At 42.3% G+C, this 14,735-nt stretch overlaps 1 protein-coding gene across 3 annotated transcripts in view; it reads left to right on the top strand.

The window, feature by feature from the left end:
* ACSL3 (acyl-CoA synthetase long chain family member 3) overlaps positions 1–6,902 on the top strand; it is a 55,063-nt gene extending 48,161 nt beyond the window's left edge. For 2 of the 3 annotated variants that reach the window (XM_030027739.2, XM_030027738.2), the window contains 2 exons: positions 138–295; positions 2,617–6,902. In XM_030027739.2, the coding sequence (XP_029883599.1) occupies positions 138–295; positions 2,617–2,780 (322 nt within the window). In that variant the 3' untranslated portion in view covers positions 2,781–6,902. Of the gene's footprint in view, positions 1–137; positions 296–2,616 lie in introns of those variants that run through there. The other variant, XR_003925339.2, reaches the window with a different exon arrangement.
* Positions 6,903–14,735: the final 7,833 nt, after the last annotated feature.

The following is a 14,735-nucleotide window of genomic DNA, read 5'->3' as shown; positions in this document are numbered from 1 at the left end:
AAGATTATCAGGTGAACAAAAGCCAACTGTTAAGAGCAATATCTCTGTATGAAGTACAAACCCCCCAACTTGAAATGTTACTTTTGAAGACTTGTTAACTTTACAAAATTCATACTAAAGTACATTATACTTCTCAGTTTCCATTCTTATGTCATTGGATTTGTTGTGCCAAATCAAAAGGAGCTCGCAGAACTAGCTCGAAAGAAAGGATTTAAAGGAACCTGGGAAGAGATCTGTAACAGTCCTGAGATGGAAAAAGAGGTACTGAAAGTGCTAGCTGAGGCTGCCATGGCAGGTGAGTAGCTGGGTAGATAGTATTAACCTTGTGGACTGTAATGTCTGTGAAACAGATAAGCATAGGCCCTATAAATATTTCCTTGAGTGTGTATATTTCATAGAAAGTGTATGAAGTAAAATTTTCATAGGAAAAAACCCAACAACAGAACATGAGTTGGGTCAGTCCTTTTGGTTCATGTAACTTTTTTTTTTTTTTTTTTTTACTATGGCCAATAGCTGAGGAAAGAATATAAAAACAGAGCAAACTTAACAAGCTTAGTTCAGTTCCCTATATGTGTATATATGTGTCTGGTGCTCTTTAAGATGTCCTGTAGTATCTTTTTGGCCTTAGCTGCTGATTCAAATGAATGTGGGTCATCTGTAGATCATGATATATGTTGGGTATCATACAGTCTCACATGCTACATACCTATGCATAGTTAAAATAAGCCCATGGTGACAGGGGCTCTCCTAGCTTCCAGTGACTTGCATCTGAGGGATTTCCTAACCTGAAAGCAGCGTCTTTGTAGTTCATAATTTTCAGTAGACTTTCCTTCCATTAACTCTTCTAGTTGCATTTTAAAGTTATATAGATATTCTGTATCAGTATCCGTACTATCTTGTGGCAGAGTTGCACACCTCAGCTATGTTACTGTGAAGCCTCTTTTTTGCCTCTTTTTTGTTTTAACCCTACCATCTGCTAGTTCAGTTTGGTTCTGCCGAGCTCTTGTATGGGAAGAGGCAGTGAACAGTCACAATGGCAGTCATGATTTTTTCAGTGTCCGTTATACTTCCCCCTCAGCGGTATCTTTTTTTCATGCTAATTGGCTGTAGTCTATTTAGGTATTCTGGTGCAGAATTAAACAGTGGCACAGTGATACTTTTGTTTGTTCTTGCATCATAATTTCTGCCTTGTTTTTGCTTTTCACCATTACTAAGCACTGAGCTTTTTTCATAAAGCTGTCAGTTATGACCACAGAATGTTTTTTAAATGGTCATTGTGTATGTTAAATTTGTTCTTCATATGCATTCTCTTTCACACTTTTCTGCAATGAGTGTTTTCTCCTGTCTGTTCTGCAGTTGCTTAATATCACAATGTCCTTCTACACCTCTTTGCAATTTGTCCTCATCTTTCCTACCCTGGATAACTTTATGCTTCCAAAAATCTTTGTCTTATTAATCTTTGTCTCTTCTCCTTGTGAATTACTTGTGAATATATTAAAATCTATGATTAGTATATTTGCAGACTTCTGTTACGGGAGCATACTCTTAACGATGAGTGCAGTCTCGATACTGTAGCAGACTTTTTTTTTTCCTTGCCCCATGTCTCTAGTCCATTTTTCTTCACTGCGTGGAGCATATGGGCAAAGTAATTCTAAGAAGCTGCTGTGATGCAGAGCATGTACAAAGTTGCTTTCCTTTTCTTTTTTGTGCAGCACTAACTATTCTAAGGAGAATTAAATATGCTGTTAAAATTGATGAAACAGAATATTTGACATAATCCTGAGGTATTTTTACACATTTTGATGTTACTTTATATTTGGTTTTGTTTTTCACTTTGGTATCATAGGCTTTACTTTTAAAGTAATATTATGAATTTTAGGGCTAAATTGCAAAAAGCCGCAAACCCAGTGACTTAATGTCAAGGGGAGTAAAAGGTGCAGGAAAATCTAAAAATGGGAGGTTGCATAGGATAATTATACATTTTTGGATTTTTGTTTTTATTTAACCTGAAAATAATTTTTTTAATATTGCCTATCTGTTGATTATTTTTCTTAGAGTTACTTGTTTTTCTTCTCTTATGTCTGAAACCATAGCAGAAGCTCTTGCAAATGATAGTGTTTTGTGCTAAAGGTGTAATATGCAGAGCACTCTTCTGTTTCAGGAAGGGGAGCAGCTACCATATGAACTTCCTTTCCTTGAAAATTTTAGGACTATGAGGAAAAAACACAACCCCCTGTTTTTTCAAGCTTAAATAGTATGGATTTTAAGACTTTTATCTTCAGAAGATGAGTATCATAACACTGATAAAACAGTGTATATTTTAAGAATGTCACTTCATGCACTGAGGCTTTTCTGAGGTTAGGAAGCAGCACAGATACCCAGACAGCTGGGGTTTATTTCAGTATTTCTGTGGAAACTGGAGAACAATTACTGGTGGATCCTGTCACTCTACTTGTGACCACATGGGTTTTCAAAGCTAACCGTGGGGAGTTTGAGGAGCACTTCTTCATTTATGTCACATGCTTTTCTGTGTGAGAACACGGTTCCTCCTTTTGTGCTTAATTGTAGAAAAATTGTTACAATTATGTTTTATATTAAAATTGTCTGTTTTTACAGCTAATCTGGAGAAGTTTGAAATACCAGTAAAAATTCGTTTGAGCCCTGATCCTTGGACCCCTGAGACTGGTCTAGTGACAGATGCATTCAAACTAAAACGCAAAGAGCTTACGGCATACTATCAAATGGACATTGATCGAATGTATGGAAAAAATGTAAAATAATTCTTTTTTTTTTTTTCTGCACCACTTTGCTACAATGAGCTTGGATCAAATAGGAAATACTTGAATTGCCTGTCTCAACACTTGAGATCAACACACAAAACCACCATTCCTCATTTGCAGCTTAAACTGTTATTTCTGGTAACATCACCATGATGACTGGCAAGTTTAGTAAAATGTTATGGCAGCAAACTTGTGTCTGTCTCCTTTTTTCCAGTTTTTCTCTGCTACCTTGTCAGTCTGTGGACTTTCCCGAGTCTTTTTGGGAAACCATGATTCTGAAGCCTCAAGTTTTTAAACATTTATAAATCCTGTATAATGTTTTATTTGTATCTTTAAATCTGGATGTATATAGAGAGAACTTGGCTATATAAGAAATGGTTATACTGGGGGCCTTTTTCTACCTAATTATTTAAAGATAAGAAGGTATTGATGTTGTGACACTATGTACACTGAAAATGCTTGTAATGAGATCATTGTTGAACAGAGGACCAGATTGTTTGCTGCTGTGCTATTTTTCTGTGTAAATGTGAGGGAGAAAGTGTTTGACGTTCCAGCTTGTGTAATACACCTTCAATATGTGCCTAATGGTTACTTTTATTTTTATCTGAAAATGAAAAGATGGTCATGGCACAGCGCTGCATAAAGGCAGGTACTCTTGCAGGTGTTAGTTAAAGCTTGTTTAATACAAAAGATGCTATTAACACAACAGAAGTTAAACCTAAGAATAATCTCTCAAAATACAGAAACTCTTTTTTTAAATAGCTTGTGACCATTTCATCCAGTAGTTGAATTGTGTAGAGCTAATAAGAACTCAGCATTAATTTCACTTAACACTTTAAGTTTGACAGTGCCCTTTTAGCAGGGGGACTGTAACAACTTCTGTCTTTTCTCATTAGGTTTGGACATTACACTGGGTTTGCTCTTGCGTTGTTTGTGGAAGTCTGGCAAGACCCCTCTTCTGCTCTAGCTGCAACCCAAATCTTACTGGGGGATTTTTAAAGTCATAATGACAGTTATGTTCTCAGCTCACACAGTGCCTAGCTGCCCTTTGTGCCATTAAAAATCTCCCTTTAATTCTGTGTCTTTTGTTCAGCAATTTTTGCTTTAAAAACAGATATTTGAAGTATTTGTCAGCCAGAGTTATTTATGTTGCTTGGTTTGTTACACCCAATTCTTACTTTGGGAAGGAGTCTCAATTTCTGTTTTACTATAGATATGTGAATATTGTTTGAAGGGGGGATCTTTTCTTCTTCAGTGAGAGTGTTGAGATTTGTTTCAGATGTGAATTTTATTTTCAAAATATTTCTAGAAAGAGTATTTTAATCAGGGTTATATGAGAATGTGAAAAGACACACATCAGTCAACTCTGTGATGGAGCAAATATTAAAATGGCTTTAATTTGGAGATTATTCTCTCATGTATATCATTTACTTGTAGTACTAAAAATTTAAGTCTTGATGCTCACTTAGTACCCTGCTGTGGTAGCATATAGCAATTCTGGATAGCAGAAGCTTTGTTTGGGGGAGGGAATTCCTGCTGTTAGCATTTGTGACATGGGAGTTTTAGAATTTTAGATACACAAATTCTCATTTTAAAAAATTCTGAAATATTCTTTAAATTAACACTTTCCATTGATTATAGAAAGCAGTTTCATAGGAGTTGAAAGTTATCAAGTAGATTCCCTGTACTTTAGTTTCAGTGAAATGATGAGAAGGTTTGTATTGTATTTTATGTTACATTACCATGTCTCCCACTATTTCTGGATTTCCCCTGCTGCTGTCTATGAAAAACTGTTGCCATTTGGTGAATTTTGATATAACTAGTCAAATGGAAATAACATGCAACAAAAAGAAATCAGAACTGTGTTTATGAGATTAATGCCTTCAGATATCTAGATCATAAATTAAAACCTTCTGGCAAATAGAGATAAGACTAATGTTGGAAAATGACTGAAGAATCCGAATGTGGAAATTGCCAAGTCTGTAGGGAAATGTCACACCATATATTAGACATTACTGATACTTAAATATGTATCTGTGCTCCATCAACAGGTTCTTAAGTAGTTTGCACTTGGCATAGGATGTACATTGTTAAAATATTTTTTTGTGATTTTTAGTGAAAATTAATAAATTGCTGAAGTACTATGTATATCACTTGGTGCATTGTGCAGCGGATTTAAGAAAATAAATCTGCTTTTGGTTAATTCAGAAGAAATCTGAAGTTAGTATTTTATTCAGCTAAGGGTTTAAATTCACTTTTGGATAAATTGCATGAATGAAACTTTTTAAATGGTTTGGAAATAGTAGTTTTAATTTTTCTTCAAATCCAGTCACAAGATTGGGTTGCAGTCTAACTGTGCATTTGATTTTACAGTTCAGGTTTTTTATATTTAAAACAGATGTCGATACATACAGTTCCTCCTTTTTTAGACATCAGATTCATTGTGGACATTTATTTCTTCTACAGAATGTGAAAATGAAGCAGTTCATTAATTTTAGTCTCAGAGTTGGAGACAGACTTTTGAAATATTTGTATGGGCTTAAAATATGTGTGATGAGTATATTCTTTCTTTTGATTTATAACAAAAGACAGACTTTAATGCTGGTAGTTTCTGAGTACTTCCATGTCCCATTGGTGCCCATGTTTCTCATTAATCGACAGGGCTATAATGGGACAGTAAGTCACAGCTGCTGGTCAAATGTAGGGCTTCCTTGCTCCGGCAGTCTTAGTCCTGTGGACGGCTATGCCTGTTAGATACTTTTTGGCTGCCAGCATGTTCTCACCCTGTGCTCTTGCATTGATGAGCAGAAGAGAACTTCAGGGGAGTTGAAACCCTGCATAGATGCATTACATGCCAGCCAGAAATTTACCTAGTATCTCTCCGGGTTTTTTTTTTTTGTTTTGTTTTTTGTTTTTTGTTTTTTGGGTTTTTTTTTTTTTGTGTGTATGTGTGTGTGTCTTCTCGTGCCCAGTGTAACAAGAACAACAAAAGTACCTGCTGGAATGTATTGCACGTGTCCCAAAGGCTGCAGAAAGTTGTAGAGTAAATTCGGAAAAGTGCATGGTTGGAAGTAATGATCTCCATCACGTGGGGAATTTTGTAATGGAAAGAGCCGTAACTTTTAAACAGTCTGAGTTCAAACTAAGAACAAGGGGCATATACCTCACCTGAGGGGCCCCAAAAAGGGGGGGGATTTTTAACAAAGCTTTTGTAAATATAAACTTCCTAGGACTCTGAATCATTGGAAATTGTAACTACTTACTCTGTTGTGAAAATTTACATATTTCCTTATAAAAAAAGACTGACCAAGAATTTCCAAGGATGCTGTGAATCTCCTTTAAGTTCCCATGATTATTTAAAAATATTCCAGGACTTTAGGCTAAATTCAATATGTCGTAAGTGTTCTTTGCAGAGAATAGTGTTTCTGGAGTAGGCTAGGAAATTTAAAAATTACATGTCAGGAAAGACCTTGCAAGTTTACTGATGCTGCTGCTACTGCAGTTTAAACACAAGCAGGACCATACCTCAACTGGAAACCGTATCTTAGCAGTAAAATATTTTGCTGAAATGAAAGTGAAAAAAAGTGCAACTGAAACTAAGAACATAATGCATACCTACGTCACACTGATTTTATAGGAAGGATGCAGAGAAGGGTATGGAATTGAAACTGTACATTAAAAACATCCTGTAAAGCTTGTAAGTTTATGCAGAAATTGCTGTGGGACAAAAACTCCATTGCAATAACCTTTATCCTGCTAAAATTCACAAGCTTTTATTCTGTACTAAAACTACATTTAGGCGATGCAATGCAGCATTTTTAATTTTTATTAGTGTGATGTATTAACTACTTTGGACTCGGTATAAAATTGTGTACATCTGTTTCTTTACTGGTAAGAGGAACAATCTTCAACTTGCATACACCTTGGACCAGGCTGAAACGTTAATTGAATGACCAGTTGTATATTATTGTAATTGGTTATTTAATGTAAACTCATTTTCAGTGTGATCTTGGTTGTTGCTATGAACTGCCTGAACATTGTATATCCTAATTGAGTTATATTGTATGGATTATTTATTTGTAATTGGATATCATGTTTCAAAAATAAAATTAATTTCACAAATCAGGCCCCATATGTCCAGTTTTTTAAGTGGCATTTCATTTTTATCTATCTGAGCCTAGATAATTTATGGTTATAAATTAGTGAATTTGAATCACATTAGTTGAGTACGTGGCCGTTCAAGAAGGGTAGTGGGTTAGGGTAGTTCAAAATGTCACATTGCCAGGGAAACCTGTTTGCTGGTCGGCATTTCCTTGGGTTTTGCTCCCTGCCTCACATTGCTGGTAACCTTTTGCAAAGGGCTCCATCCCTGCATTGCTGGCGTTTGGTATCTTCACAGTTTTCAGTGTTAATAGCCACGTGCTTGTGTTTTGCAGGTAGTGAATGTTCTGGTTGACTACTCAGCCATTTGTGCTATACAGATATTGCTGATGTATTTTTCTGTATGTTAATATTGTTAGTAGTGAGTTTATGTATCTGGACTGGGTACTAATCACCCTTATGTGCAAGGCTTGCTAATTCAGGACTGGAAATTATACCTGGTACAGTGGGAATTTAGCCAACTCATGTCTTTTGAAACTATAATTTTAAGTCTTGTCAAATATTCAAAATAAAAGTGATGGTTTCAAGATGAATGCAGGAACACTAGTTACCAGGTTAGCCTGGTTTTCCACTACAGGAAAGTTACCATCCTGCTTTGTCTATTTTATTTGCATATGATCTGCCATTTACCCTTTTTTAAGAGCAGCAGCTATGGCAATACCTTATGTAAAGCTTCTGACATTTTTTTTTTATTGTCCAGGTGTACTAGGACTTACATTTGGTGTTTGATTTTCCTTAAGTTTGTGGGCTGAAGGGTTAGATCCCAAAGAGATGTTAGGTGCTTGCAATTGGACTCCTTAAGAGATCTTGAGCACTTAAATTGAAGGTTTTGATTACACGCTCACAAAGTGTTGCTGGTAACCATCCAACCTGGAGGCATCTCAACAGATGCCTCTTTTTCTTCTTTTTTTTGGGGGGTGGGGGGTGTCTTTGTTGCTTCCTCAGATGCCTGGGTTCATAGGGCTGGCTAAATGTCAGGCCTTCCCTGCTGCATAGCTGATCTTTATCCCTTTAATCAGGCATGAGAAAGCTCCAGTTTCCTCCTGATTTCCAGTTATATTCAAAGTAGTTGCTTGTTTTCTTTCCTTCAAAAATACTGTGTTTTTTAAGACTGAAAATTTTTTTTTTCAAATTCATTTAGGATAATATGAAACAGCCATTGTTGTTTTTTTTTTTTTGTTGGGTTTTTTTTTTGTGGGTTTGGTTTTTTGTTTTGTTTTTTTTATTCTTGTGCATCCACAGCTGCTAAAATGCCTTCAGGGGGCTTTTTAATAAATAAAGAGAAGTAAACAAGTTCTGAACTATTATAGTAGGTAGTTCATTATAGCAACTAATTTCAGAAAGGATAAACATGTAACCATTTTAGGAGCCTTAGTTTTCAGAAAATATTATGTTAAGGAAGCCATTAGAGAGCCATAGGATGCAAGATAATAGATCCAATAAAATTACAAATAAAAACATTGAAGTCCCGACTTGCTATTCTTGTCTACACCGGGAAAACCTAGGGGAGACAGTAGGGAAAGGGAGTACCCAAATAGTTGAAAAAGTGAGCAATTTGTAAAAAAAAAAAAAAAAAAAAAAAAAAAAAATTGTAATACTTAGGAATAATATTTTTGGGCGTCCTGGCCAGCTGTAACCTGGTGGAGGGAGTCTGCCTGCCCTCCTGTTTTAACAGTTCTCTTGAAGGCAAGAGCAGATGAAGGGTGTGGAAAGTTACCACTGTCTTTCTCCAGAAGTCATACGTATAAAGTAGATTTGTCTGCACTCGCCAGGTTAGGGGAGGGGATGACAGACAGGCCTTTTCTTTGTGCTGGGGGAGCCAGCGGTAGAAATATTTCATTTTGGGGATGAAAGGGTTGGGTAGTTTTCATCTGCCTTCTAAGGTGCCAGTGAAAATTGGGAAATTACTAAATGTTCCCAGGAGAGCGAGCTTTTGCATGTGGATAACTGAAGCTGAACAAGTGGGCCAGAGCTGATGGGGGTGGGTGGGTGGGTGGATGCCCGTGCCTGCCCGGGTGGGATCCAGCTGCTGTGGCTGGAGGGACAGCAGGTGCAGGTAGCTCAAATTTCAGAGAGTATTTGTAAATGTTTTCTCTACTGAAACTACTAAGTATTAAAACAGACACCTATAACTTTCAGCAAGTAGTGTCTGTAAGATTTGAATCCCAAATTTCATTATATATTGGTTTAAACCAAGCATTTCAGCGTTTCATTCCTGCTTTACACGAAACCACCGCTTAGCTTTAACTGCCTGTCTACCTAACGTGAAGACCTTGCAGCCTTCGCACAGGGCTGGGCATTGGACCGCTTGCATCTGTGTGTGGTCCTGGACGGGCATCCCCAAACTGCTGCCTGGTCCCTAGTATGAGATGGCTGGTAGAAAAGCAACCATCGTTGGTGTAGGTGGGTTATGTTTGCTGTGAACACATGTACCTGGAAGAGTGGTGCAGCTGTCTATAATGAAATATTCTATGCATGTAATGTCAAAAAGATGCTTTATTTAAGACTTCAGGGTTATGCAACACTGCCAAGTGCAACAGCAGGAAGAAAGCTACATGCCATGTTTTAATCCCCAGCCCCTGAATATCCATGTATTCTGATACACCCTTTCCCACTTTATTACAAGTGTGTCTTTAGTTTGATCTTTTCTCTAAAACTGTAATGCTTTCTATTAGTGGCAGGGTTGGTTTGGGTTTTTTTAAAATTATTTCCAGATAATTGAGAGACAACTTTATGAACGTAAATGGTTTTAATAGAAAAGTTCATATGGCTTTCCACTGATAGGCAATCACAGTAACTGTGTTTGGTAACAGGCCTGGTGGACAGTGTGCTTAATCCCTCTGAAATGGCAAGATCTTGACATAGATCCTTAGGTTTCCATAGAGTTTCTGCTACTTGAGACTCCGGGGGGGGGGGGGGGGGAAGTAGCATCGTTTTGAAATACGAAAATATTAACAGCAAAAGAGAGTGTCTATTTTATCAAATGCCCATAAAATTCACTGTATCCTAACCTGGTAAAAAGTCCTGGATGCTTAGCTAATTAATACTTTGATTTAGAAATTTACCTTAATGATGCTGATCAGTTTTTTCTAAATAAACTTTGCATCAGGGATCTTGCTGCAAAGTCACCATTTTTGATACGTTTCCTAGTACCATATGTATCCGTAGTTGTTTTTAAAGCTTAAGTGTGTAATTTATAAGATTTAAGAATTACTTGGAAAGCATAGTTTCCATTATTCAGTGTGGTTGGAAAGTAGGTTGTGGATGTTTAACAAGCTGTAAGGAAACTGGTTGCTAAAACTCATTAAGAATTTTGTGTCTCCTCAGTTCTCTGGATCTCACCCACGTTTACTGGGTAGTACTGCCAGGCTTCTTGGAAATGAAACGCTTTTGCTTAATTTTGTTACAATTCAGGACTTAGTCTGTTCCAGCTAAAGTAGCGTAACAAAATTATCAGGAGGACCTAGAATGCCAGTGAGCAATCTGGCCTATTCAGCATCACATCCTCTTTCCTCCCCCTTCTTGCCAAAGTTGCATGAGAGGCATATAACAAGGCGGGGAGGGGCTGGGGGGGGTGCACGGAAGGAAGTAGATTTTTCAAGAATAATTCCTGTATCAAAATGATAAATTTGTGATTTAGCGCGACTCCGCTGGGATAGCTGCATGTGCATATGCACTGGGCGCTCGCTGACGTGCACAGGCAAATGTTGTGTAGGTGACCTGCAAAAGGGCAGGATTTAGGGCCAGAAGATTTTGGATTCTCTCTACCCAGTGCAGACCAGCATGGAGCTTCTGGAGGACGGTGGTTTCTGCCTAACTGCTTTACGTCTCACCAAGGATGTTATCAGCAGAATGTGCTAATACTTCTTTCAGAGACCGATTTTTATTTGAAGTCTCGATAAACTTGATAAATATTTCTTTGAAAATATCTCCCATGTAGTTATTCCTCTGTGTGTTTAGTGATAGATTATTGGATGCTTTCCAGGAATGGCAGGTGATGGGTCCTGTTGTAGGCAGCGTGTTGCCGATGGGGAGTGCTTCCCCCTGGCTGGCTTCCTTCCAATGCTAAACCCAAGGAGCCACTGTGGGCTCCGGATAGCCTAACTTTAGTTTGCTGAAATACAGTTGTCCTTCCAACGGCAATTACAGTGTTTCCAGTGAGCCTGCAGAAAGGTTTCTGTGCCCTCACGTGCTCTCCAGTACCCCAGTCTGCTTGTTCTGTATTTGCTTCTGCTTATAGTCATCGATGTGCCATTGATAACATGTTTTGCAGTAATTTTCCTAATGTTTTCATAAACAGAGGAGATTTGGGACTTTCTCCAGAATTTTTCCCAGTGGTATGAAGGGATACTTACTTTTAAATCATGTTTCCATTTACTTCTATCAGCTTTATTTTCCACCAGTAAGTTTTCGTTGTACCACGTGCTGATCGGATCCTTCTGGTGTGGTCTTTTCCATAACTGATGTTTTGTTTTTGTTAATCGTTTTACAAAATTTGGCCTATATTAGATGTAGCTACAATGGACTGCTTGCAAAGGAGGCATGTTGCTCTCTGTAAATCTTGACTGGCAGAGATTTCTAAATACGATTTTTTCTTAAAACCCTGGAAGAGTGAGCCTGTGACTGCTGACTGTCGCCCGGAGCGGCCCGTGCTCAGGGTGGTGCGCAGGTGTGTGCCCCACTCTGCTTTTGCTGCTCCCCTTGCTGCTCATTTGGGCGGAGAGAAGGGACCCCCTTTGGGAAGTGCCTGCAGTGGAAGCAGAGGCTCGCTGTCCTGAGCCTCTCGATTGAGGATCTGTGAAGAGCCAGCGCTGCTGGACTGCAGCAGCCCCCGGTTCGGTGGGAAATGGAAAACCGGATTAAAAAACAAACAAACAAACAAACACCGCCCCCCCCAACACGTTTTACATTATCCTGCCACCTTTCTTTTTGCGTTAGCCTAAATTTTCCGTAGTTAAACAAGGGAATGAATTGCCCTGCGCTGTCTTGGAGCCAATTAAACTCCAGGCGGTGCTCCCGGTGCAGGGATGCCGCCCCTTCTCCGTTACCCTCTGTGCGGGGGGGGGGCACCCGCTGCCTCCCTCTGCTGCCAGCAGCAGCCCTGACGGGTTTGAGAAACGTCGCGCTCGCCCGCTGCCCTTCCGTACGACAGTAAATGCTTGGCTAACCGCCGCCAGGACGGCTCCTGAGCCGTTTTGCTCCGCGGGCGCACGGGAGGGGTGCTGCACCGTGCTGCCGGGGCCCCGTCCCCTTTGCCGGCTCGCGGCTTTCTCCGGCCCGTGGTGGGTTTTGCCCCCCTCCTTCCCTTACCGGCCCTCCTCGCTCCCAGCGCTGCCGTACGCCTCTCAGGGCGCGGAACGACCGTGCCTCCTTTACCCCCGGGCCAGGGCCCGGTCTGCCGCCGCCGTTCGCCGTGCGAGCGGGGGCCCGGCGAGCAGAGGGCAGCCGGAGCGTGCGCCCCTCGGTTGGAAGGGGGCGTTCAGCAGGAACGGGCCGGGGTGCGATGGGTGCCAGCCCCGCGCTGCCCCGCAGCCGGCTCCCCCGCAGCCGGGCAGCGCGGGGGGCGAGCGGGGGAACGCCGAACGCCCCGCGGGCGCCCAGCGCCCCGGGCCCGCGTTTGCCGGCCCGCTGCCTGTTCCGCGTTTGCCGGCCCGCTGCCGGTTCCGCGGCCGTCCGCGCGGGGCGCGCCTGCCGCGGGGCGTGGCGGCCTCGGGGCGCCGCTCCGCCGAGCCGCGGTGAGAAGCCCCGCGGGCTCCCGCCGCGCTCGCGGCGTGGGCGGGGGGTGCTGCCGTCCGCCGTGACGGGAGCCGGGGACTCGCACGGCCGCGCGGCCGCCTCCGTGAGTCACGCGCCCTGGGAGAAGGAGCCGCTGATAAATCCCAGGCGGCGGCCTGCCTTTCTTCCTCCGGCCAAAAATGGGGAACGTTGCTGGGCGCTCCGTCTCCGGGCCTGCTGTCGCGGAGCGCGGTTTATTTAAAGTACTGTAACGTGACGGGCTCTTGCACAACAGTGGTGCGGACAAATGGGAAAACGTCAGGTAGACAAAAAATGGCAAATTAAATTATCAGGTTTTAGTGAGCTGCCAGTATAAGGCGGTAAACCAGACAGCCCCCCCGTGCCCAGTCTTTCGGAGCTTCCCTGCGTTTTCCACAATAGAAAATATGCCTAAATAAACCTTTCAATATTTATACTTAGATCAGCTACAGATTTTTTTTTTTTTTAAAGAAAGTGGAGAGTTAGCAGAAGATAGAGTTATCCAGTCTTAAACAGCTTGGAAATTACCCACCCTGACTGAACCCTCTGAAGGGAAGCGTTGGCCAAGGTGCGACAAGAAACGTATTTTACATCAAATCTCTTTTCCTTAGCGGAAAAAGAAGTTGAGATGCTTTGACTAACAGAGAAACCTGTCTAATCCCGCCTGCTGGGCATGTGCTTTGGGACCCCTGGTGTGTCCCCGCCCCGGCCCGGGGACTTGTGCGGTGGCTGGGCTGTGGCCTGGGGCAGGGCTGCCCTGGGCCGGTGCGGGGATGCCCGCGGGGGGGACGCTGAGCCCAGGACGAGCTTCGTGGGGGCTCACAGACATCGCGCTCCTCACAGCTGCGGGCGGGGGGAGCTGCAGGGCTGGTGGCTCCGGCCGGCTCAGGGGCGATTGAGGACCCGGAGCGGAGTAGCCGTGGCCGTTTGGTGCTGCTCACGGGTTTTTGTTTGTCGTGAAAAAAACCACCACCACCACCACCCCCAATACCGATCGCCAACGAGCCCTTAGCCGTAAGGCGTGTGTCCGATTCTCTCTGTATTTCAGAGTTACTCGCCACCTGACAGTATCTGCGACTCTGTGGAAATGCCACGTGAGATCGCTCGTGTCTTGGGTGATTTCTGGAACTGGCATCATTAGTGACAGCAGCGACAGGCACCCTGGAGGTAACTGCTTTGGGTGAGAAATCTGCAACGCAGGTTTTTTTCCTTGCATATGGGAAGGAATAGAGGTTGCTTTTTTTTGGTGGTGTTTTTTTTTTTTTTTTTTACTTAGCTGTTGCTTTTATTTTTTAAAGTAAGAATTCCCTATTTGATGCAGCTGAAGGAAACGTAGGTAGAATAGTTTCTCAGTCCTGCTCCGGGGCTGACCAGCGGGCAGGAGGAGAGGAGCAGCTTTGGGATGCCCCCGGCCAGCGGTTGTCTACCAGAACTTCTCCTGGCGCAGCTGCCTGCGTTTGGCTTTACCCCCCAAAGCAGGCAGCAACGTCCCGCTCCGTGGGCTCGGCCCTACTGTGAGGCAGGGGGTGCCGGGGGTCCCAGGCCCTGTCCCACGGCCTCGCAGCGCGGAGCACTCCTCCGCAGCCCCGCGCGTGCTGGAACGGGTGCCTGCATGGAAGCCCTGCCTGCGCCCTCGGTGGGTTTGGCTGCTGATGCCAGCTGTGGGCCTGAGGCCCCCCTGGCGTTTGGGAGCCCAGGAGCCTCCCACCTGCTTATGCCAGGAGCGAATTTTTTCCCCTTTTGTAGCTTTAGAAGTTTGGATCAGTTTTTAGGGCCCAGGCCAATCTGGGGTAATTGAAAACTGCACTCCAACAATCTCAAGCATTCGGATTATAATCATTTCCATCTGTCTGTCTTTGTTTATTTACTTTTTCAAGAAAGCTCCAGTAGTACTCAGAACAGCTTTATTGCGCTAGAAGTTTCTAGCCCACTGTGATTTGCAGATTCCTGTACTGATTCAGTGCAGCAAAGACTTAGAAAGTCTATTTGAAATGACAGACTGACACCGTTTCACGTTTCCTCTCCCACCTGGGGCTGAGA

This window comes from Aquila chrysaetos, chromosome 10, assembly GCF_900496995.4.
Source record: "Aquila chrysaetos chrysaetos chromosome 10, bAquChr1.4, whole genome shotgun sequence".
NCBI lineage: Eukaryota > Metazoa > Chordata > Aves > Accipitriformes > Accipitridae > Aquila > Aquila chrysaetos.
The sequence above is the reverse complement of the archived record's forward strand: the minus strand, read 5'-3'. Positions and strand labels throughout refer to the sequence as shown.